General features: G+C 46.6%; 2 protein-coding genes, 1 long non-coding RNA gene and 2 pseudogenes across 3 annotated transcripts; 3 read left to right on the plus strand and 2 right to left on the minus strand.

Moving 5' to 3' along the window:
- The first annotated feature begins 6,862 nt into the window (after nt 1-6,862).
- On the plus strand, nt 6,863-9,621 carry LOC4349268 (chitinase 8-like; annotated as a pseudogene).
- A 1,969-nt stretch (nt 9,622-11,590) lies between these two features.
- LOC4349269 (protein STRICTOSIDINE SYNTHASE-LIKE 5) lies at nt 11,591-13,937 on the plus strand. The gene is made up of 4 exons (XM_015757236.3): nt 11,591-12,171; nt 12,710-13,017; nt 13,094-13,226; nt 13,323-13,937. Exons 1-4 carry the CDS (start codon nt 11,788-11,790, stop codon nt 13,605-13,607), a joined length of 1,110 nt encoding a protein of 369 aa, XP_015612722.1. The 5' UTR covers nt 11,591-11,787; the 3' UTR covers nt 13,608-13,937.
- Nucleotides 13,938-14,222: 285 nt separating this feature from the next.
- Nucleotides 14,223-16,117, minus strand: LOC107279114 (homeobox-leucine zipper protein HOX1-like; annotated as a pseudogene).
- A 2,851-nt stretch (nt 16,118-18,968) lies between these two features.
- LOC4349270 (glutathione S-transferase F10) lies at nt 18,969-20,490 on the minus strand. Its single transcript, XM_015757922.3, has 3 exons — nt 20,216-20,490; nt 19,962-20,010; nt 18,969-19,886 (listed from the first exon to the last, which is right to left on the minus strand). Exons 1-3 carry the CDS (start codon nt 20,366-20,368, stop codon nt 19,252-19,254), a joined length of 837 nt encoding a protein of 278 aa, XP_015613408.1. The 5' UTR covers nt 20,369-20,490; the 3' UTR covers nt 18,969-19,251.
- Nucleotides 20,491-24,530: 4,040 nt separating this feature from the next.
- Nucleotides 24,531-25,720, plus strand: LOC112936614 (uncharacterized). Its single transcript, XR_003238902.2, has 2 exons — nt 24,531-24,906; nt 25,341-25,720. It is a non-coding gene; the product is annotated as an uncharacterized lncRNA (long non-coding RNA).
- Nucleotides 25,721-25,897: the final 177 nt, after the last annotated feature.

The following is a 25,897-nucleotide window of genomic DNA, read 5'->3' on the forward strand; positions in this document are numbered from 1 at the left end:
CTCTCTCACCTTCTTGTTGGCCCCACGTGTCAATGAGTCAAAGATATTCTTGGGAATATCTTTTTCCAATACTCCACACATATTTCTCTTTTCTAGAAATTCAATAAATCGTTTCCTATATTCCAAATTCCATAAACCCATCCTCTTAATCCGGAGATTCCAATAATTCGTCCCCTCGAGCCCGTATGTCAGTGGATGTCAATAATATTCTTGAGAATATTATTTCTATAAATTCCATAAACCATTTCTCGTATTCCAGAAAATTCCGACAAATCATCTCCTTGTCCAGAAAAATTCATTTAAACTTCCAAAATTCATATCCCTCGATCCGTTCGTCCGATTGCCTCCGTTCCACTTCCAGTAATTCCATTGAATTGTGATCTATCTAATAGCACTATTAATTAGCCTAAATAGGACATTTTATTTGGTCTTTGCTTAGGTTTTTGATTGTTTGCGCCTAGTTGCGATTATCGGATATTTTTCTTCAAGTGGATTTCTCGAAGATTTGTGAAGCTTCGTGAAGACCCTGAGCAAGGCAAGCCACCTTTGAACATATTGAGCCTATATTTGAACTTAATTATATTGCTTGCAAAATATTATGCATTGATAGGATTGCACTTAATCTGTTTGCCCCGTCTGCAAGGCAAACCGGTGGGCCTACCTAACTTGTTGCATCTGATCCTTCTATTGTTAATTGTTATATCATGTTCCCTTGTAACCATCTAGTTGCGCCTCAATAATTCGTGCACTCTGTGCGAGTATTGTCACACCCAGAAATTCTCGAACCAGAATTTCTAAGCTGAATGTGCATTAAATCCCTGTCCAGGACCAGCTAGGGTACACAAACGACAATTGTTGACATACAGACCCACGTCTTACAAAAATATAAAAGATTACAAATGCAGCGGGAAAGATTAAAGCGAGGTAAACCGGGAAGCTTGACTTCAGCAGCGGGCGACTCCACTCCACAGGCAAACCTTGACGGCAGCAACGAAACCAACCTCTCTGAGACGGCTCCAACTGAGAAGAACTTCAACTCTGGTGTGGGGGAAAAGAGAGCAAGACTGAGTACTACCCACTGTACTCAGCAAGTCATACCGGAAGAGGAGGTATGATGCAGGATATAACCAAAGGAAGCTAGGGGTTCTTTTGCATAAAGCAGGCATTTCAAAGCAGTAGTTGAAAGCAGTAAAACAGCTGTAGTAATTAATCAATATTAACCAATCACTGTCCAACGCTACACCACGTTGCAACAGGCCCAACCAACCACCTAAACTACACCAGTTCATTAAGCTAAACTAGGGGTGAGACTAATCACGGTGAATCTGGTTGATCGCCCATAACCGCGGGCACGGCTATTCGAATAGTTTTACTCTGGCCAGAGGTGTACAACTGTACCCACAAGACACGATTCCACACATGTCGCCATGCCCCGAAGTATCACCATGATACTGCAAAGGGGGAAATCGTGACAAGACCCTCCACATAACCTTCCCCTAACCATCCACACCACGCTAAGGTTTCACCCCCACCCCTCAAAAGGCAGTGGGCAGTCCCCTCTTGCGCCGCGGTGAATCCGGCAGCTGGACAACCGAACACCTCGGCCGACCCAACTCCATCACGCCCACCCTCGCCACCGGTGCCTAGGAAAGGGTCGAGCTATACTTCAGATCAAGCAGTTACCCACTCCCGCTTGTGGTAAGCACGGTAAGTCTCCCAGGGTTTCTCGTGAACCGGTCCTTAACTGCCATGGGTGCGACCAGCAAAACCATGCACTCACAGCCCGCCATTCAGAATATTTTAATTAACTGACACCCTTGCGGTGGCACCAATCTAAAGCTATGCCAATAGACAAAGTCTATGTAATAATGTGATCCCCATTTGTGTACTAGTTGAACTAAGCATGGCTAAGCATTCCCTAAGCCAACATCTAGTCATTTTGATACCCAAGTTATCAATGGCATAAGGTAACCAATATGTGGCTGAGGAATAGGACCCATCCCACATTACATTGTAAAAGAATGCAACATTTAATAGAAATGCGGGATATCTGTAAATTGGGTACAATATGATCAAACGTATTGCATGACTTGCCTTGCTCTCGAACTGATGAGACCTCAGCAACGTCTTCGAGAAACCGCGGATCGACGAAACGGCCAAAACCTACGCGACAAACAAAGCACACAAGCAAAACATGCTATAAGACTACAGAAACAGGAAACAAAACCATTTTTAATGGATTCTTTGCATTTTTCTTGATTTACTGAGACTTGAATGGACTTAAACGGAGCTCGGATGAATTACTTAAGAATTTTAGAAGATAAACTGTGTTTTTACTAATAAAGAAAAAGCCTTAATCATTTTATTGCGCAATAAAGCCCAGGGCTGACGTCAGCGAAGGGGGGGGCGCTGGCACGTGGGCCCCACGGGTCAGCGGCTCCAAAGGGAGGGAGGTGGCTCCTGGCAGGTGGGCCCCACCAGGCGGTGGCTCAAAGGGGAGGCGAGGGAGGCGCCGGCCGGGCTCGGCTCTGCCTCAAGGCCGACCGGCCGACCAAGGCGAGGCGGCGGCGAGGCACGGCCACCGACGGCGGTGACCGGCGGTGCGGGAAGCGGCGGCGACGGCCGAAAGGCGGCGGCGCATGGCCGGAGCAGCGGCGTGGCCGGCGCTCGCGGGAAGGTGAGGAAAGGAGGGGGAGGGAGGACTCACCGGCGACACGACGACCGGAGCGGAAGACGAAGGCGGCGACGACGACCCGACGAGAGGAGGGGCGGACGAGCGGCGGCGACACCTAGAGGAGGGGAGGAGAGGAGTTAGGGATGGAGAAGGCGACCGCGACGACCAAAGTGGCTGGCCGGAGACGGAGGGGAATGGATAGCTCACCGGCTCGCGAGGGAGATGGGGTTCCGGTGGGGTTCCGGCGACGCGAGGCAGTGGCCGAGATGGCCCACACGGCGGCGGAGCTAGCGGCGGCGGCGGCTTGGCGCGGCGGCGGCCCTAGTGGCGACGGCACGCGGCCGGAGATGGGCGGCGGCGGCGGAGCTCGGCGAGCGCGGCGCGACGGCGGTAAAGGGCGTGGGAGAGGACGGTGAATGGGGGAAATGAGAGAGAGCTCGAGTGAGGGTTTTTATGGCGAGGGAGGGGCGGAAACGGCCGGGGATGGCCCCTATTTGGCCGGCGACGTGGAGAGGTGGAGGAGAGAGAGAGGGTGTTGGGGGATTTCAAATCCCCCACCACTTGCGGGCGCGCGCGCGCGGGAGATGCGGGGGAGAGGGCGGCGACGTGGGCGCGAGGTGCGGGCGCAGAGTGGAGGCGCGACGTGGAGCGGAGAAGGCGGCGGTGCGGGCGGTTGGAGCTCCGGCTCCAACGACCGGAGGTAGGGGACGACCGACAGGTGGGCCCCACCTGTCGGCGCCCGAAAGAGAAAGGGAGGGAGGGAGGACTTCGGGGAGGGGAAAGGAGGAGCGGGCCGGCCCAGGAAAGGGGTGCCGAGCGCGGGGAGAGAGATGGGCCGATGGCCCATCTAGAGAAAAAGGAAGGAAAAGAAAAGAAAAAGAGAAGGATTTTCCTGGGATTAGATATTGCACTTTGGTGATTTTTAATTGGTTAAAATTATTTCCAAGGCTCTGAAAATTCCACTAAAAATCTTGTTAATGCATTGGAGCATGGGGAACTCAAGAAAAATTCCACCACGCTATTTTCGATTATTAATTGCATTTATTAATTATGGAGTTAGCTCTAGGTTAATTAAGATAATTTCTTCGGACGATTTATTTAACAAATATTTAAAGCAAGGAAAAAGGGGGAAACTTCTAGGCGTGACAAGTATCGACGGTCGCCTTTAAACTTAAAATTTGAGTAACTTCTTGGGTAACACTTGGTTTACAAAATCTTTGGAAAACCCGACGCCTGGGTCGGTGCCTTGTGAAAGAAAATGAGTTTTAAAAATGAAACTCGCGACACAAGGCCATTCCTGGGTGGAATACTTGTGCGGTCGCATTTAAGGACCGATTCCTTCGGAATTACATCCGAGCATATAACAGTGTGACCACATGGGTGTAATGGGACGCTTCTGGCTAAGTAATTAGCTAATCAGGGGAACCATGATGCCAAGAGACATGTGGATTCAACGGGGTGGTGTCGGGGAGAACCCTCGGGCTTCCTAGTACAGTATGGTCTGGGACCTAACCTGTTGTTGGTCTGGGACCCCTCTCGTTGGCATATGGCAACCCTGTGTCGGCTTTGGAAATGCCTTGTCGTGAAAACCTCAAAGTCGCTAGACGTGGCTGTTCTGCACGGGCTGGGTGACCTAGGTTAGTAACGTCGTGTGGGTAAAGTGTACCCCCTCTGCAGAGGTTATTAAACTGTTCGAACAGCCGTGCCCACGGTCATGGACGGATGTGAGGTAATTCCTTAGCGTAGTTTTTGTTTTACCCTGTTTTATGAAAAGGTGTTAAGGTTTGGGAAACCTAATGCTTGGGAAGCATTTAGCTGTCCGGGGAACAGTGGGACCGGGAGTCCTTGGAAGTGATTGGTCGTTTGGGGACCACTATTATCGGGAAGTTTGGAAAATTGGTTTGGTTTGGGAAAACTAGATTTGAAGCCAAACTCTTGGAGTTGTGCAAATCTTGATAAATAAATTTGTTACTTCTCACCCCAACCGAGCTGAGACTTTGTCTCGCTCTGGTTGTGGAAAGCACACACTTAGGCCCCCTTTGATTCAAAGGAAATTCATAGGAATTTTAGAGGATTTTATTCCTATAGGAATTTTTTCCTACAAAGCCCTTTGAATCAAAGGAATAAACCCTATGGAATCCTATGAAATTCCTATGTAATGCCTCTTCCCATAGAAGTTTTGGAGGAATTTTAACAAGAGGTAGAACCTCATGGAAGAAATCATTTGAGTCTCTATCTCTCCTCAAATTCCTGTGTTTTTCCTGTGGTCCAATCAAACGGTCATTCCTATGTTTTTCATGTGTTTTGCAATCCTATGTTTTACACTTACATTCCTGTCAGAATCCTATGTTTTTCCTATTCCTCCGTTTTTTCATTCCTATGATTCAAAGGGGCCCTTAGATTGTTGAAAACCTTGAAAACAAAACTGATTGCTAAATAAACAGCCTTCCCTTGAAGCTTGCATTAACCACCTAAGTTCCCCTGGCTTGCTGAGTACGTAAGTACTCACCCTTGCTCTCTATAAAAATATAGTTCTGCCAGCTCCGAAGATGAAGTTGAAGTGAAGTGAAGATTAGGGTTTCGTCCTAGTTCCCTGCCGTTGCCTGTGGCGTTGGGTGTTAGTCCGTTGGTTGGTTCCGCTGCTGCTGCTGTTGTTGGTGTTTGCCTCGTCCGTGTCGCCGGTTGCATTCTCGGGCTGTCTGAGCTGCAACCTAAGTTAAGGTAAATAAGTCCTCTATTAATTATAAGGATTTGCAATGATTCATATTTGTCACCGTGGGTACCAGCGCTATGTCCTGGGACTGGTACTGAGATCGTGGTTTCGTAGGACGCGGTTCACGCCATTTTCCTACGACACGCTCCTGTCAGGTGCCGTTGTACGGCGGTGCCAGATTGGGGTGTGACATATATGGGCTGTGAAATTTAGATTATCCGCCAAAATGTTTATTGGATAATCCACTTAAAATAGCGGATAATCCGTATCTGTCGGTGATATGCACCTGGAGGTACCAAGGTTAAAGGGGAGAGACCGCCCTCAGCATCCATGTGGCACCTTCCCCCTAGGAGGTCGGGCCGTGGATGGGTGGCAGCTGCCCCTTTCGAACCCGAGGGGTCGGACTGCCCCCGACCCCTCCTGGTGGTCACGGCGTGGCCGCCATGCAAGTGAGGCTTGGTGGATGCTCCTCAGCGCTCACCTAACCGCATTTGGTGTAGGCAGAGCGAGCGCATCATGACGGAGGTCCTCCCCGTGTCGGCCTTCGTCAGCCGGCATGATTTGATGGGCCTTGCACAGCAGCCGACGTGCAGACGACTTCCGGGTTAAGGCACGAGGCACGCATTTAATGTAGAGAATATTTTTCCTCTTCACTAGGTGACACTCCCAGTGTATGTGGAAACCCCTCGGAGTATAAAAGGAGGTCCGTGTCCAGTGAGGAGGGGGATCGAAAGGTGGGAGGCTTTGTTCTAGCTTGTACACCAGAGATTCAGAAACTTTGTAAGCTCAGAAAAATCATCATACACAGGGATAGGGTATTACGTTACTTAGCGGCCCGAACTTGGATAACTCCCTAGTGCCTCATCTTCATCGAGAGGGCCCGACCCCCTTGATTTCTCCCAATCCTTTCGACTCCTCAACTTTCATCCGCTGCCCCCCGCCGAACTAACAAAGGAGAGGTCTCACGGTCCCCCGCTCGAGAAGTTCACCCTTCGATAGTATCCGTCGAATATTACCAATACCATATCCTCATCTGTATTCACTTTCATATTTATCATATAGCTAAAAATTTTTACCATATCCTTATTTGGAACGGATTTTCACCCTAGTGACTAGTCCCAGTGCGCACACGTTCCAGTCAGTCCGAATTGGACTGTGCCGGCATTGTCATCGCATGCCATTCATCCACTCGACTTTGAGAACCCCTAGCCGTCCAAAATACTCCATGGAAACTCACGAGCAAACGCCGAAACGCCATGGAAACAATTTCCTGTCCTGTTAATTAACCTTTACCTTGTGTGCACGACAACTCATACGACAGCGATCCGTCGTCCTTTTTCTTTGACTCGGTGACTTTGTGAGAGATGTTTTATGCCGATTATATCTACTATTTGATATGATCGTGCGGTTGATCCATCGCCGCGCGGTTCACGCGCCAAATGACGAGTCGAAGTGTATGCGTAGTTTGACCACATTCAGGCGATTCATAGCTTAATAAGCTCCGAAGAAGCTATATATACCTCTGCAATGCTCGCTAGCTAGCTAAGCTGGCAACTGCAAGTGAAGCGGCGACATGACGACGACGACGACGACGACGAGGAGGTTTGTTCAGCTTGCAGCTTGCGCGGTGGCGGTGCTGCTCGCCGTGGCGGCGAGCGGAGCGGCAGCGCAGGGCGTCGGGTCGGTCATCACGGAGGCGGTGTTCAACAGCATGCTGCCCAACCGCGACAACTCGCTGTGCCCGGCGAGGGGCTTCTACACGTACGACGCCTTCATCGCCGCCGCCAACTCCTTCCCGGCGTTCGGCACCTCCGGCGGCAGCGCCGAGCTCATCCGGCGGGAGCTCGCCGCCTTCTTCGGCCAGACCTCCCACGAGACCACCGGTACATTATTAATTACAGTGTGCAGATTAATCTTACAGCCATTTTTTTACCATCTTGATCTGAGTATTAACCGTGGTAAATTAATTCAGATGGAACGAGGGGTAGTTCTGACCAGTTCCAGTGGGGTTACTGCTTCAAGGAGGAGATAAACAAGGCGACGTCTCCACCCTACTATGGACGTGGCCCAATTCAATTGACAGGGTAACTATAATTAATTGCAGAAATAATTTTTCCATTGCTCCAATAGAGAGAAGTAAATTAAACGACTGTCTCATATCCAAAACATAAAAAAAATATCATCTAATTAACTACATAAATAATTTTCCACTGCTTTTTTTTTTACTCTTGGCAACGGCCTTCTGACCGTTTGTGTTGTGTAACCAAACTCTGTTATCTTCTTTTAATATATTGACGTGTAATCTTTTTACGTGTTCGTGAAATTTTTTTTTCACTGCTCCGATAGAGAGAAGTAAATTAAACAATTCTCTCATATCCAAAACATAAAGAAAGACATCATCTTGAAAAGTACTGGAGTAGGAGCCACAAAAATAAACCAATTTCGACCTGGTCAAATAAGGTTTCTCTTTCGCATCACAAGTTTACTTTAGTTCTTATCCTTTTCTTCGTGGTCCAACAATCCTATCTGTCGGCTACAGCTTCTTCATAATTAATACTTATATGTTCTTAAATTTTGCCACTTCCTTAGCAGTATACTACCCTTATAGCATAAATTATGAAAGTCACGTAAGTTATATTAAAAAAAGCATGTAGCCTAATGGTTACAGTGGCTTAACTAGCACCTTAATTAAGGTTCTGAGTTTAAATATTTAAATATATAACTTAAATGTTATTAATTATGGTCAAAGTTAAATCGCGTCGTTGACTGAACGTGTTCTAAAACAATTTATTTTTAGGTTGGAGGAACTATGCACGAATATAGGTTAATCAGATATAATCGAAATTTAATTATTTGAAGGTTAGCGATAGTCAATTTTTTTCCCAATATCATTATCTTAGTAGGTTCTCACTTGGTCCTAGAATAAAACGTGTTATAAAACGATTTATTTTTAGGTTGGAGGAACTATTCATGAATATATGTTAATCAGATATAATCGTGTAATTTCTACGCAATTTAATTATTTGAAAGTTAGCCATAGTCAATTTTTTTCCAATATTATTATCTTACTAAGTTATCACTTGGTCCTAGAATAAAATTGTTTTTCTCTCTCTCCCATTTGTCCCAAACTTTAGGGGGGGGGGTTGTTTGGATGGGGCTAAAATTTTCTAGTCCCTGTCATATCAGATATTTGAACACTAATTTAAAGTATTAAATATAGACTGATTACAAAATACATTCCATAACCCTGGACTAATTAATTCGCGAGACGAATGTATTGAGCCTAATTAATCCATGATTAACCTATGCGATGCTATAGTAAACATTTGCTAATTATGGATTAATTATGCTAAAAAATTCATCTCATGAATTAGCTCTAATTTATGCAATTAGTTTTATTATTAGTCTATGTTTAATACTTCAAATTAATGTCCAAACATCCGATGTGATAGGGACTAAAGTTTATTTTTGCACAATCTTCGTATCAGAGCTTGTGAAAGTGGAGAATAAATGCATCAAAAGTAGATAAAAAGAAGAATAATTCATTGGGATTTGATAAAAGTTAGATTTTTTTATTAGTATATGTGTGGAATGGGTAAAAATAAACTACATGACAGATGCAGTAAAATACGTACATGACAAAACAGAGACCCAAATCTGACGTGACAAAATGGTGTTATTTTTTTCAGGCGATCGAACTACCAAGCAGCCAGGAACGCGCTGGAGCTGGACCTGGTAGGCGACCCGACCTGGTGTCCACCAACGCCGTGGTCTCCTTCAAGACGGCCATCTGGTTCTGGATGACGGGGCAGTACAACAAGCCGTCGAGCCACGACGTCATCCTCGGCCGGTGGACGCCGTCGGCGGCGGACACCGCCGCCGGCCGCGTCCCGGGGTACGGCGTCATCACCAACATCATCAACGGCCGCTTCGAGTGCGACGTCGGCCAGAACGACGCCAACGTCGACCGCATCGGCTACTACAAGCGCTACTGCGACATGCTCGGCGCAGACCCCGGCAGCAACCTCGACTGCTACAACCAGCGCGACTTCGATAGCCAGCCTAGTTGAATGATCGATCGGATTGTTATCATATTGCCCGATCATTTGATCAGTTATTAACTTACTACTACCAATAAGAACTAGCTAGCATATGATGTATTCCGACATGAATAAGGCTGTGTTTGGGAGTGCTCCTGGCACGCAAAATAAAGCAGCGTTTGGCGCATGATTAATTAAGTATTAGTAAAAATAAATTTGAAAAATAAATTAATATGATTTTTAAAGTAAATTTTATATAGAAATTTTTTAAAAAAAACACACCGTTTATTAGTTTGAAAAGCGTGCACGCGGAAAACAAATGTGGTGAGTTGTGAAAGTAGAGATAAGAGCAAGTTTAATAGTATAGTCAACTAGTGGCTTCAAATCATTTATAGTCAATTTAGTAGCCAATTCATACAATAATTACCTATAAATATATACTTTCTCCGTTTCATATTATATAAAACTTTCTAGCATTATCCACATTCATATATATGTTAATGAATCTAGACATATATATATATATGTGTGTTTAGATTCATTAATATTTATATGAATATGAATAATGTTAGAAAATTTTATAATATGAAACGGATGGAGTACTACATAATTCATACTTGGTCCCACCTGTTATATACAAATATATAGCCCGCTGTTTTTTCCTTTTCTTTTTTATCTTTTCGAAATGTGTTTATAATTGGCATATAGTCTGATAGTGTACCTGCATCCTCGTCGGTTTGAGCCCATAAGGGCTAACCAGGCCCATATTTAGTTGTGCCTCCATCCTCGTCGGTTGAGCCCATGAAGCCTAACCAGGCCCATATTTAGTTGGGCCTGCATCCTCGTCGGTTCAGCCCATAAGGCGTAACTAGGTCTGTATTTAGTTGGGCCCAGTTTCTGCAGCCCATGGCGCGGAAGAATGGAGCCAGTCAATCTCAATCCTGATGACGTCGAACGGTGCGTTTGCCTAGTGACTAGTGAGCGGCGACACGTCCCAGTGGCCAGTGCGCACACGTTGCAGTCAGTCCGAATTGGACCGTGCCGGCATTGTCATCGCATGCCATTCATCGATCCACATCCACTCGACTTTGTAAACCTCTCGCCGTCCAATATGTTTTTTTTTCTACTCGCACGGGGTGCTGACTCTAGACCGGTAGCTTGTACGTGTACTGTGTCCAGTAGTACAATGTCGGCAGTATGTGACACCAACTTCTGTGTATAAATATCAACTCCCTAAGGAGTTACTTCCCTGTATTAAAATACTGTTTTTCTAGAAACACAGAGGAACTCGCAACATGTAGTACAAACCGCACGACATATTTCAATGAATACATTTTTAAAGATTATCTATCTCCATGAGTATCTTTAAAAGATTAGGTTAGCATATCGCTATCGATGAGTATATTATCTAGCATTGAAAAAATAGCCCTAGATATTGGGGAGCGTATCCTATGCACACAGGACCTCGCGTGTACACACCGTGTACATCAACTAAAAATTATCACAAAAAAATTTAGGAAAATTCATACATGTACTTTCAATAGTATTACATCTACGTGCAAAGTCGCATCTTCAAATTCATTCTACATAGAGAATAACAAAAAAGATAAAATTATGACAAAATTGCAACCTTAAAACTGTCAGATTTTTTTTTTGTTACGGCTAAAATATAATGAATTTGACGTTAAGATTTTAACCCTAGGTGTAATACAATTGAAAGTATGTATATGATTTTTTCTAGATTTTTTGGTGACATTTTTTAGTTGGTGTGCACGTGTGTACACGTGAGTGTCTGTGTGCATAGGATATGTTGCCTAGATATTGATCATCCATCGTCTACCGTTCAAAAATCATATATCAATCTTTTTACACATCTAGAATATGGGACTTTCGATGAAAGTACTAAAAAATACCAGAGAAATGGCCTCGTGGCAAGCTATATCTGTGTACGAGAGTGAGGTTACCAACCCTCACTTCCTAACACGTAAAATGAATATTAGCTATTTTATAAAAAAAGATGTGATTAATTAAATATTAGCTATTTTATAAAAAAAGATCAATATAATTTTTAAAGTAATTTTCGTATATAATTTTTTTCTAAAAACATATTATTATTTAACAGTTTAAAAAACGTGTGCACGAAATACTAGGGAGCGGGGTTGGAGCAAAGAAAACAGCCTCATCCAAAAACGTCTGCTTCGTCGGTGTACTACATGCCATAGATGCGATTTTGTCCTCAAATAGGATCACTTTGTCATTGCCAAAGATTTCATGTGCCTGGACGTCAGAGCAGCAGCTTGCAGAAATAACTGCGAACAAGCCAAGCGCACGCATCGATCGTCGCGCTTGCGCCGCGCGCCATGGCGTCGTCGTTGTCGTTGCTGCTCGCCGGCGTGAAGGCGGCGCTGGTGGTGCTCGCCGGCGTCGCGCTGTACAGCCCCGAGGGGTTCTCGCCGGCGCCGATGCCGCCCGAGTACTCGTACGGCGCCCCCGTGTCGGCGCCGCGGCACGAGCCCCGCGCGCTGGCGGCGAGCGAGCGCGTCGGGGAGGGGCGGCTCCCGGCGCCGGAGGACCTGGCCTACGACGCCGCCGGCGGGTGGCTGTACACCGGCTGCGGCGACGGGTGGGTTCGCAGGGTGAGCGTCTCGTCCGGGGACGTCGAGGACTGGGCGCGCACCGGCGGCCGCCCCCTCGGCGTCGCCCTCACCGCCGACGGCGGCCTTGTCGTCGCCGACGCCGACATCGTCAGTACACTAGACCAAACCATGTTTCCTCTTTCATTGGATTGTTCCATCACTTCTTCCTCAAATTATTGCTTTCTTGCTTCTTGTCCTGATGATACTATCATAGCTAAGAGCAAGTTTAATAGTATATTCTACTACCTACTACTAGCTCTAAATCATGTATAGCCAATGTAATAGTCAATTTATATAATAGTTGCTTACTATACTATTAATACCTGGTCTCACTTATTATACACACATTACGTATTAGAGTCCATGCTGTAATACGTAATAGGCCGTTACTCTTCTCTCTCTTTTTTATCTCTTTAAAATATGTTTATAGCTAGATTATTGCCATCTGATCTAGTAGCAAATCTTGATATCATCACACGGCCACTGTGATTGGTTTTTGACAAAAGAGCACAATCTTTGGTGATAATCTCAGTGAAAAAAAAAGCCAAAATCCTTGGAAGAACATCGTTGTATCATGGAACAATCAAGTCTATATATTGCATTAAATTTTTTGGATGGAAGTTGGGAGATGACATGCTCGTCGCAGGGGTTACTGAAGGTGAGCCCGGACAAGGCGGTGGAGCTGCTGACCGACGAGGCGGAGGGCGTCAAGTTCGCCCTGACCGACGGCGTCGACGTCGCCGGCGACGGCGTCATCTACTTCACCGACGCGTCGCACAAGCACAGCCTCGCGGAGTTCATGGTGGACGTGCTCGAGGCGCGCCCCCACGGGCGGCTGATGAGCTTCGACCCGTCGACGCGGCGGACCACCGTGCTCGCCCGCGGCCTCTACTTCGCCAACGGCGTCGCCGTCTCGCCGGACCAGGACTCCCTCGTCTTCTGCGAGACCGTCATGTAAGCAGATCAAACGCCATTGACACGTCGATGTGACAGAAAAACGCCATTGCTGACGACGACAACGCCATTGCAGGAGGAGGTGCTCGAGATACCACATCAACGGCGACAAGGCCGGCACCGTCGACAAGTTCATCGGCGACCTGCCGGGCTTCCCTGACAACATCCGCTACGACGGCGAGGGCCGCTACTGGATCGCCATCTCCGCCGTAACCATATCTGACGACACATCGATCTCTGTTTGTTAATTCGCCATCGCATTTAGCAGTAATCTTCGCCATGGAAATTGCTCCGAATTGCTGCAGGGGAGGACGCTGCAGTGGGACGTGCTGACGAGGTCGCCGTTCGTGAGGAAGCTGGTGTACATGGTGGACAGGTTCGTCGTGGCGGTGCCCCACAACCTGAAGAACGCCGGCGCCATGAGCGTGACGCTCGCCGGAGAGCCCGTGTCGATGTACAGCGACCCGGGACTCGCCCTCACCACCGGCTGGCTCAAGGTCGGCGACTACCTCTACTACGGCTCGCTGACCAAACCGTACCTCAGCAGGATCGACCTCGCCAAATCGCCAGCTGAGAAGGCTCAGGAGTGAGAGAGACCGTGCATCCTTGGTCGCTTTGTTCTCTGACTTCTGCTGGTGATTTGTCATTTGTGCCTTACCCCTCCGTTCCAAGAAAATGACATCGACAAACACTCCAATATAAGAAATATCCAACTTTCTTAAAATATCATTATACAAGCGTTTTTTCTCAATAATGCCATCGTCGTTAGATTTTTGTCAGTAGCCCTCCGTTAATTACTAACGTAAGAGCAAGTTTAATAGTATAGCTCACTACCAGCTCCAAATCATCTATAGCCGATGTAATAGCTAATTCATATAATAGTTGCTTGCTATACTATTAATATCTGGTCCCACCTATCATACACATATTGTGTCTTGGAACCCGTGCTGCAGCTGGCTATAGATCTGTAGTCCGCTGCTCTTCTCTCTCTTCCTTTATCTCTTTAAAATATGTTTATAGCTGGCTTATAATAGTACCTGCTCTAAGAGAAGCTATTTTTCTTAGCCAGCACAAAATCAAAACCTGAATAAGAGAGATGAGCAGTCTCGGGAACGCAAGCAATTGAACCACCCTTGTGAATTGTGCCTTTGTAATTTTTTTTTTGAACATTGTGCCTTTGTAATGGACTTGTTTTGTGTCCAGAACTCGAGTTTGTGTCAGTTTACTATTTAACTTAATTGCAATTGGGCCTGTATATTACATAGATGGAATAATTCCATTTTGACTCCCTTAAAAGTGACTCGAATCTAATCTATGACTATAAACCACAAAATCGGGTATCTCGACCCGCCGAACTATTGAAACTGGTGCAATTTGACTCCCTCGGTGGTTTTGGAGGATGGTTTCGCTTACGTGGCGCTGATGTGGCGGTGTTGACCTAGTCTGTGGGGTTGACGTGGCGCTTAGATGGCATTTGAATTAAAAACATATACGTGGGACCCGGTTGTCATTCACACACATAAAAATTGTGGCGCCCACTGACGTGTGGGCCCCACATGTCATCCTCTCTCTCTTTCTTCTTCCTCTCCTCTTCCTCCCTTCTCTCCTCTTTGGCCGGGCGCGGGGACCACGGGCTGGAGTGGCGGCGGGCGGGGACTAGAGCAGCGGCGGCGGCGGTGGCGGAAGCGGCAGCGGCGGCCCCCGCTTCAACTTCATGTCGGTGGGAGTCTCGCAGCAACGCTTGAGCAACTCGCAGTCCACCTCCGTCTGCAGCTTCGTCCTCGCCCTTCTGTTCAGCTATTCTGGAACTACACCTCCACCTGCCGCGGCTTCAGATTCAGCTGCCTCGCCAGCGCCGCCTTCTGCTTCTGAATCCAACAAGAACAAGATCGCATATGTCAATCAGATTGTTCTTGATCGATTTCTTGGTGATTGGTACAGTAATTGTTAGAATATATGGTAGTTAGAGTTATATTAGGATATGACTCTGTAATCCTTCTGACTCTGTAATCCTTCCATATCTGTAATCCTTCTTTATCTCCTCCCCATGTACTCCTATATATACCGGCTCCCTGAGGCTCAATACAAGTGTCTAATATTCGTAGTATTCCTCTTCCTATACTATCCAACAGTAATTAATTTGATTGCTTGTTTGCTTGCTTACGGGGTTGAGGGTGTTGTGCTTGTTGAAGGTGTCCTCGAGGACGGCGGCTTGGTCCTTGGAGAGGCGGAGCTTCTTGCGGGATCCGTCGTCGGAGTCCTCGTCGTCGCTGCCGCCGACGGCGGCGGCAGCGGCAGATGGCGCACCACGCTTGCCGCTGAGGCTGGAGAGCGTGCTATTGGGGGAGGACACGACGGGCAGCAGCCGGACGGTCCAGCCCACTGCCGCCGCCGGCGCCGCTTCAGCTCCCTCCGCCTCTCTTGTCCCCGCCCACTACCGCCCCAGCCCGTGCTCCCTGCGGCTAGCCGAAGGGGAGAGAAGAGAGAAAGAAAGAGAGGAGGAAGAAGAAAGAGAGAGGATGACATGTGGGGCCCACATGTTAGTGGACCCCACAATTTTTATTTGTGTCAATGACAACTGGGTCCCACGTATATGTTTTTAATTCAAATGCCACCTAAGCGCTACATCAAACCCACAGACTCGGTCAACGCCGCCACGTCAGCGCCACATCAGCGAAACCGCCCTCCAAAACCACCAAGGGAGTCAAATTGCACCGGTTTCAATAGTTCAGGGGTCGAGATATCCGATTTTGCGGTTTAGGGTTATGAATTAGATTCGGGTAACTTTTAAGAGAGTCAAAGTGGACTTATTCCTACGTAGATCGAGGAAGTGATATGCCCTAATTTTAAGCGTGATTTACTTAGTGGACATTGGACAATGGGACGGCCTGCACGCCCGGTGCCAAGGCAATCTGACAGTTTGCTTGTTTGGCCGCCTCGCTGAACAAACCGGCCTATTTATCGGAATCCCTAGTGGGCCGGCCCATTTCATCTCGCCGAGCCCGCGTTAGGCTATTGCACCGCTTCTGTCAGCCGCCGCGGCGGCGCCTCCGCTTCCCGCCAAATCCGCGGCGCTCTCGTCGTCGTCGTCGCATCTCATGGCGACCAGCCGGAAACCCTACGACGCGATGGCTCCACACGTCGCCGCTCCCAATCGGCCGATGGATCAGCCGGAGAGCGCCGCCGCGTCCACGTCGGAGGAATCCGAGTCCGCCTCCGCCTCGCATCGGGCAATCTGGTTGGATTCCGTTTCCATATCAGTGAGGATTCCGATTCCGCCGCGTGTCGCCACCGCCGCCGCCGCAACCGGTTTCCTTGCTAAGCCGCCGCCTCCGCTGGCGCCGCTGGTGATGTCCTCTTCCTCCTCCTCGTCGTCGCAGGGTGGCGGCCGCCGGCGCCCGATGTCCCGGGCGCTGATCGAGCAGCACCGGCCGTGGGACGTGGTGGACAACATGGCCCTCATCATCATCGACCAGACGTACGCCGCCGCGCTCGGGATCCCCGGGCGGAGGGAGATGGGTGACGGGTCGGTGGAGGTCAGCAGCGCCGTCGACGCCGACGACCCGGACTCGCCGGTGCTCACCATCAACGCCAGCGCCACGCGCTGCTGCGTCGCCTTCGACACCCCGCGCCGCGACGCCGTGCCGTACAAGAAGTTCACCTCCCCGAAGCGGAAGACGCGGCCCGACCACCGCCTCGCCCGCACCATCGTCTCTGTCTCGCCGGCGACGCTCTACCTGAGCCACCGCTCCGACTGCGTCGGCGGCGACAGCGACAGCAAGGACTACTGGTCGTGCGCCGAGGTGGCCCCCGACGTGGCCGCCGGCGGCGCGCTCGCGATCCTGGACACGATCATGCTGCGGCTGGAGGCGGCGATCCATCTGGAGGAGAACATCCTCGTCAACGCCATGGAGTTCAACTGCGGCACGAGCTCCGTCCTCGAGGTGGTGGCCGAGACGCGCAACGCGCTGGAAGAGATGAGGCGAGAGATGGACCTCCCGGAAATGATGCAGAGGAGGCTGCACAAGCGCCGCCACGTCGTCGTCGGCGACGCCGCCGCGGCGGATCACGACGACGAGTCGGCGGAGAAGGTGTTCAAGAAGTTCAGAACAATGCGCTGCCGCTGAATCCGTAGACTGACTTGGGCGCCGGTGATGCAGAGAGAGGCGCGTGTGCTCTCGCACGCACGCACCAGTGACGCTGCAAACCCGAGCCAAAGCAGATCATTTGATAGATAGATTAGATTCTGAAGCCCTGTCACATTTTCAGGGGAACAGTTTGCAATTCAGGTGTTTTTTGAGATTGATTCAGATGATAATTACTGTACATACATTCCTAGAAGTTCCATTGATTCCTTATATTTTTTTTCAACATCTGGTTGATCTTTGGAGTATCTTTGGGATGATATTCCAAACTGAATTGCTGGTAAAGTGGTAATGTTGGTTGATCTTCTTTTATCAGCATTCCTAATACCCACTCTACTCAAGCTATGTACTTGATGTTACTTGTAGTATAGATGTTACCGAATGTTAATACGGTCTGTAATAAAATCCTAATACAGTAATTCCTATGATAATAACATGCCTGGGCAACTGACAAAGTGACAAGGGAGACTGGGTACACAGAGCAACAGGATGAGGATCACAATAACACTGATATCTAAATGCAGATTAAAAAAATGAGTCCAAAGGGTACATTATTTTCTGAGCTAAATGCTACAAATATATCCTATAAATTTTTTATATGTTTAGACATATATCATAGTTACCTGATGATTATAGTAAGTTAGTTCATCTAAGCTGGGGATTTTGTATTTTAGTGTTATGTGTTTTTACATATTTTGGAACGTGTGTGCTTTTTACATATAATGAAGGTAATAATAACCACAAAAATCCTAAGCAGCACAAGCTGAGAAGGGAAACCCCACTAGTAGAGCTCATCCATATGGAAAAGGAACTAGAAATGCTTTAAACAATCCTTCAGAAGCTTGATTAAGCTATATCTAAATTAAGCTGAAAATCAACAGAATAATGAAATTGTCTAAACTGATAGTAGTAACCATGCCCCCAATATGAAACAGTTAAACAACTTCTGCAGGATTTATTACTTGCAATGCTGAAACATACAGCATGCAGAAAACACTCTAAAATTTACTGGGACATGATCAGCATCGTGGGGAAAATGCAAATTTTACAGTTATCGGTAACAAAAATTTGCCACGCTTACGCTCTGGCTACGATTCTGAAAGCTACTACCCGTAAACACTATGACCCAATTCGTTGATTTAAACAGAAATTCATGGAATGAAACTGATCAGAAATTCAACATGTGAACCTTCAGATGATATTTAGGAAATTTCAGATTCAACAAACTTGATCCTCTTTCCCTCTATCTGAGAAAAACATGATAGTTTCAGAGTTATATTAAAAAGCAGATCATATCTGTTTCAGGATCGAAACGGTTAAAAGAAGAAATCATACCGGATACGACGGCTACAGAAAGATAAACCAAAGTTTTATTACGATCCCGAATTCCGATAGGATCATGGTTAAGTGGCTCACAGCCATGCTATTTTACTGCTGCATGATTACCTCATCACCTAGTCTTGGGGCTTGGGGGAACCTCGCCGGAGACGGAGTGCAACACGCCGGCGGCGGCGGAAGGGGTGGTAGAATCCGCCGGCGAGTCTAGGGGAGAGCGAACCATGGCCCAAAATACACGGCCCACGGCCCATATCGCAGCAGCCAAATGACGTGCAGCCCACTCTAATCTGGGCCTCCCTCCATAATGTGAGGCCCAACGCAAGTTTTGCCCTCTAAACTGAATACACACACAAATTTACAGACCAGTGTTCAAATATCAAAATGAAAGAAAGAAATCGGGGAGGAGCTTGAAAACTGCACGACAAATCATCTCAAAACGAAGGAATTTGATGAGGAATCACGTATAAATATCACGACAAAGGGGCAAGCATTTTATTGAACTTGTTACAAGACTGACAGTTATATAATATAATAATGTGACCACTCGGAATTCACCAACAGCAGCAGGATATATATGGCGCGAACACGAACGTACGTGTCCGGTTATTGACGACGACGACGACGACATTGGAAAATGTGTACGCAGCACGAATCATAAAGCAAAGCGACCCCCTTCTCCTCCTCCTCCTCCTCTCGCCGGCCGCCGCCGCCGCCGCCGGCGGCCGGAAGAGCACGGTGGCTGACCTCATCATCAGAAGGGAGCCTCGGCGGAGGGCGGGCGGTTGAGGCTCTTGACCTGCTTCCACGACTCGCGGCCGGAGACGTCGGCCCACCACCGGCTGACGTTGCGGCGGGACTGCAGCATCCGGAGCGTGCGCGGGTCGGCGGCGAGGCGGTCGGCGTTGGGGAGGTGCGAAAGGTCGGCGAGGGTGAACTTGTCGCCGGCGAGGTACTCCGCCTCCTCCAGCCGCTGCTCGTAGATGTCCAGCACCTTGCTCAGCTCCTTGCTGCTCTTCTCGAACAGCTGCTTCATCTCCTCCACCTTCTGCCGGTGCGCCGCCGCCATCTGGCCATCCCTTCCTCCTCCGGCGCCGGCGCCGCCCTGCCTCTGGCTGCTGTACTGCCGGTCACGGCCGCCGTCGTCGTTCTTCTCCTCCTCGCAGCGGCCACCGTCGGCGGCGGCGGCGCCCTTGTTAGGCTGCGTCGTCGCCGCCGGCAGGTAGGCGAGGCTGTAGACCACGTCGGCGCTGGGCACGTCGAAGCTCTGCGCCTCCGTCTGCAGCCACTGCTCGATCGACGACCTCTCCAACGCCCCCATCCCGATCAGGTCCGGGTTCCCCTGGTTCTTGTACTTGTCCGCAATGTGCCTTATGATCTTCCTCGACTCTGCTCATTAACTCAGCATCAACATATTAATCTTACCATGAAAATTTATTCACGTTTGATTAATTCTTTGCTTACCGACGAGCGTCACATTGCCGTCCTCGAAGGTGAGAGCCTCGCCGTGAGGCTACACCATTACATTTGATTGTGTTAATCCATGAAGATGATGAGAGATTATTTCGTTCATCATGATGATGATTAGTTAATTAACATTTTCTAGTGTAAAATTTGGTACCTCTAGATACTAAATACAAGTATAAAAAATTTTAGTGTAAAATTTAGATATCTCAAAATACTTTCTCAATAACGGTAAAATTTCTCTAATTAATTACCTGGAGTTTGAGATACTGGGGCATGCGTTTGGACCCGCGAAAGGAGTCGACGCGGATGAGCTGGAACTCGACGTCCTTCTCGAACAGGCAAGCCAGCACGCGGGCCACCTCGGCCGACGACGGCGACCCGAACACCTTCACGGCTCCCGGCATCTTTCCGGTCGGCGGCGGCGGCAACGGCGGCGAGGAATCGAAGTGTTGCTTAACTGATTAATCTGCAGGTGAGATTTGACAGTTGTGAGTGTGTGTGTGTGCAGACATTTGGCTGTCCAGGTGGGTATATATACTGAACACCAAAGCTGAAAACTAATATCAGGGCCAGCATCTGGCAATGCCTTGCTTCTCATCTGGTTCTTGATGAAAAAAAGCAAAAGGAGAAAAAAAAATTGGTAAAGAGGTAAAGCATCCAAAGCGCTGGTGACTAAATGCTTATGATGTCTTGCGTATCATAGCCTCCACGAGGAATCGAATCACCAGGGAGGTTTAGTAAGCAAAAAATTTAACTAAGAAGGTTCCAATTCAGCTGCTTTTCAGTGAGCAGCACCGTGATCTCAAGAGATCTGAACATTTTCTTATCAGCAAAGGTAGATGAGATACATCTGCTGTGTACAAGTATATGCAAGTTTACACGCTGGCAATTAATTATCTCTGTTTGAGATAACACGTGTGATTAAATATGTTAATGCGGATGAATTGTGCCTTGCCACTTCCATCCATGGAGATCTTAGAGATACCTAAGCTACTGTCAATATAGTATTTGTGTTCTTCCCGTATTGGAAGCTCCGAACTGAATATATGCTTTTCCTCACCTTTGCTCATGCTAATGCATGCAGGTAGGCAGGCAGCTTTTGGCATCAGAGATGCAGTACGTTGAAAGGTAAAGCATCACGTTCGTTTCACTGTTTTCTCGCAGCTGGCTGCTGAACAGATCTTAATCAATTCGCCGTTAATGTCAGGATTGTTCAGAAAAGCGAACACAGGTTGCAGTGTGCAGAGTTGCAAAGGATTTGAGTTGGAGAATCTGCTGGGCCATGGGCTTCATTGCTAATCCTGGGCTTGTATCAGCAAGGCCCATCACAAGGCCCAGCTTGGTTTGAGACCGGCCATCAAGAATTCAAGATGAAGCCTACGTTGCTCTACTTGTATTATTACTCCTGTAACTGGTGGTAAATTTTGTAGGTCAAAGTTACTGAAAAGATGGGCTATTGTCTTGTCACTTGTTACCTCAGGATTTATGGTACTTTATCTATCTCAAAATAAGTTCAAGTCCAACGTTTGACCGTTCGTCTTATTTGAAATTCTTTTATGATTAGTATTTTTATTATTATTAGATGATAAAACATGAATAGTACTTTATGTGCGACTAATTATTTTTAATTATTTCTCATATTTTTTTTAAATAAGATGAACAGTTAAACGTTTGACACGGATACCCACGGCTACACTAATTTTGGGACAAAAGTAGTAGTATATGGTTTCTTAAAGGGTCCCACTTCTATTTGAATCTCAGTCAATTTCACTACCTTTTACAATATTGTCCTTAAAAACTAGTAGTCCCTTCGTTAAGTGCAGTTGTGGGTTTATTTGTCCAACGTTGATCTTCCGTTTTATTTGAAAAAATATTAAAAAATTATAGAAAATAAGTCAGGTATAAAACATTATTCATGTTTTAGCATCTAATAATAATATATTAATCATAAAAAAATTTAAATAAGATGGACGGTACACAGAGACCCACAGCTACACTCAAAATGAGATGGATGGAGTACTATTTTAATAAAGTTAACAGCAAAGTGAAAAAAAATGCACTTTGATTTTAGAGTAAAACACATAACGGTCCTTAACTTGAACTAGGGTGTCGTCTAGCTATGTAAAATGCTTATCTTCATATCTAATCCTAGTTTAATGTATGATCCAAGATACAGAGTGCAGATGGTGCAGCTCGGATGCTTACGTCCACAACAATTATGATGAGAATTTTGCATTATGCCGCTCGTGCAACAGTATACTTTCAAGTTGACTCTCATATCCCACCACTCCCAAATCTTTTTGGTGCATGACTTAAATTATAAATTTCAGAAATGCATTTTTTTATTTGGAGATGGTAAAAGTCAATTTTGGGACACTGTAGCAAAAGGGGCTATGTGTAAATTTTTTATCAGCGTGGATAACCATGTCAGCGTTTGAGCTGCGTCATTAGTACTTTGGATCTCGTGTGATGTTGGAACAAATTTTAACAAGCAAGGCCAAGGGCTCCCCTTCATTGCATGGAACCCAAGCTTGAACACAAGGGGGGAAGAAGGGGGAAAAAGATGAGAGGATGGACTGGGAGAAGCATCCCCCTCTTTTGCCCCTAGGGGCATTCTAGCCCTCTATCACATTAGTTAACCCAACACTTCTCCCTAACAAGTGATTCATTAAACCATAATTAGAAATCCATACGTACATTTTATAAGTTCATAGATCTAGATGACATCACAACAGAGCCGACGCGAATTGAGAACCTTCGAGTTTTTCCTTTTAAAAAATGATTAATTAGATCTATGTCATTATGATTTTCACGGTTATAAAATACACCATTACTATTTACCTATTTACATCTAAGCAATTATAATTTTCCAATTATTTGATATTTGCTTGTCACTACTTATCCTTTGATAAAATTTACCGAAAAGAGTTACAGTCGGAAAACCGTTTAAAAAAACCAAACAGTAACTCTTTTAGGGGAAATTTATCCGAATTTCACCGAGTTTCTGGTAATCGAGTGGTTGGTGAAAAAGCCCTAGCAGGGGGTGTTTGGATCTAGGGACTAAACTTTAGTCCATGTCACATCGGATGTTTAGACACTAATTTGGAGTATTAAACATAGACTACTTACAAAACTAACCACATAAATGAGAGCTAATTCGCGTGATAATTTTTTTAAGCATAATTAATTCATAATTAGCACATGCTTACTGTAGCATCACATAGGCTAATCATGGATTAATTAGACTCAGTAGATTCGTCTCGCGAATTAGTTCAGGGTGATGGAATGGGTTATGTCAATAGTCTACGTTTAATAATTATAATTAGTGTCTGAACATCCGATGTACAAGGAAATTTTTAGTCCCTTCCAAACCCGCCTGAGAGAGGTAAGGAATGGCAAGGATGGGAGGGGACGACGCGGGAGAGAGGAGAGAAGAGGAGAAGAGAAGGAGCGCTGGGCTGCCCTCTCTCCCTCTCGTGGCAGCTGGCTCCAGGATTTGTGGTCATTCTCCACCTCCAATACCTGTTTACCTGAGCACCTCCGCATCGGCTTCGACTCCTTGATACTCCTGATCTCTTGCAGCTGCGGAAGGAACGAAACTCCAGGGTTTTCTACTTTGCACTCGCTTCAGTCCCAGTGGTTCTGGAGTCCATCCGCTTGGAGGGTCAGCTGTAGTCTTTAGCAGGCGTTGTTTTTTTTGGGGATTTCTTTGAAGTATAGCGTAGCTCTGCCCCCTCCCGCTGTTTGGTGTTGCGTTTTAACCGTCGTAGTAGTTCCTAGCTTTAGGTTTTTTATTTTGCCTTTTCTCCTCCTTTCCGGGCATAAGCCAGTCTGGCTGATTACGTTGTGCAACAAAAATAACTCTTTTCCTGCTAATATATTTACGTGTAATCCTTTTGCGCCTTGGCGAAAAAGAGAAGGAGCGCATTTAAGCAGCACTCGCCGGACGGCCGGAGTGGATGGGCGCGCAATAAGTTGGGTGCGGCAAGGACTGAGATTCCCTCGCATTTACGCCTCGTCCTCCTCCCCGCATCGCTCCGCAGATCAGAGCTCTGCAGAAGAGCTAGCATGCATCGGCGGCCAGACGCCGGCCGGACTCCAGTAATCAACGCCCTGTCTTGTCTCTTTTGTCCCGCCGCCCCGGCCGATCACCGTACCTAACTATACCATACTCCGGCTAACCTTAGCTTCGTCTGATTATCATCGTTGCTTGCGAATTGTAACAATAATGCTGTACTGAACTACTCATGCTGATGGATTATTTGGTAGAGTTAGAAAAGAAAAATCAAAATAGTAAAGAGGAGAAGAGTTTATGCTGGCTTTTATTTTCTGGTCGATCTGATGCACGCATTATGCCTTTAATCGATCTCTGCACCTACATATGTGCACCAATCATCTGTGTATGTGTGTGTGTAAGAGAGGGGTGTTTAGTTTCTATTAATGCTGCAGCCTGTCTTGCTCATTTGGCAGGCAGACTTGAATGCCCACCAACACAAGGAATCACGTAGCAGAGAGCGAGTCCATATAAGATGGTTGCAGGCGAGGTCTCCTCATTCAGATCACTCATTCACACTAACCCTAGCTAGCAACCTGCAACCTGCATAGTATATTGCATTGCGCCCAAGCTTTCTTCTTCTTCTTCTTCTTCCCTCGCCGACAACCTCCTCCGTTTGCCCGGCCATTGTTCTTCAGAGCTTGGTCGCGATAGAAAGAAATGAAATTGTAGCTATGATGTTGGCCCGGCTCACTCAGATGGATCATCGGTGCAGAAGAGTGCATGAATCTGATGCAGTCTCAGTGTAGTATGCTCCATGCTGGAACTTCTGATTGAGCCGTGCCAATATCTCAGCACCATTTTTATGCAATCATGCGTACAGATCACTCCCAAAGTCTCAATTTACCATCACTAATCTGCGGCTATATATATGGCGCTCGTCGGCTGGTAATAGCATGATTAGTTAATTCTTGCAGCTCACTATCATTATATATATTCTTGCATATGTATGTATATATGCATATTTGAATGCCGTTGTGATCCCATACAAATATATATGCCCTGGATCTTCTTGTTGCATGTTCTATCCTACATCTCTTAGCCAAGTTTTTTTTTTTGAAATAATTGCTTTCAAAAGCACCAAGAGCCCGATCTAGTAGTACACACATCCACATTGGAAGTAAGATTTCGTTTGTTTTCATGTGTAGGGTATGGATCATGTAATGTAATGCAAATATGCAATATATGCGGATTAACTTTTTTGATCATTTCATGCCTACAAATTTGCAGTGTAGTAGATGTGCTTTACTTTGTCGGTGTTTTGTCTAACTAGTTTCCTCCAGTAGTATTGCTGTCCAAATGGGCCATTCGACCTATTTCAGGGGAACTGATGAAGAATTCTTCGATCGGATTTAAGGCGTCGCAGACTTGCAGTTACATGCATCTTCCTGACGTTTCCATTCTGGGACATGGAAATCATCGTAGGGAGCAGCAAGCAAATATATAAAGCAGTTGATTTGTGCAACAAACTGTAGTTAGTTGTGTTTATCTGAAATCTACATATTCATATGTTATGTTTCAAATTTTTTTGGTGAACAAAATGTAAATTTATCGTTGTTTGTCCTCTCTATGTAATTTTCTACTCTTTCTGTTTTCAAATGGAAAATTATTTTATTTATCCCTGTACATGTACTCTGATTTGTGTACTGGACTCCCTCTCCTTTTGAATGGAACTAAAGGATTTCAGGAGGGGAAACTCTCACCAGGAAAATGTCCAAAAAAGTAATGATCAATAGAACTCTTTCGGTTCTCAGAGCACAGAGATGTTATATATATACAGCTGTTGTCAGTGTGAGCATGCGTTTCTACTTTTTACTCATGTTTTTGGCCGTAGCAATCGATTTATAGCTGTGTTGACAAATATGCAGTTCCTGTTGCC

This window comes from Oryza sativa, chromosome 10 (assembly GCF_034140825.1).
Source record: "Oryza sativa Japonica Group chromosome 10, ASM3414082v1".
NCBI classification, from domain to species: Eukaryota; Viridiplantae; Streptophyta; class Magnoliopsida; order Poales; family Poaceae; genus Oryza; species Oryza sativa.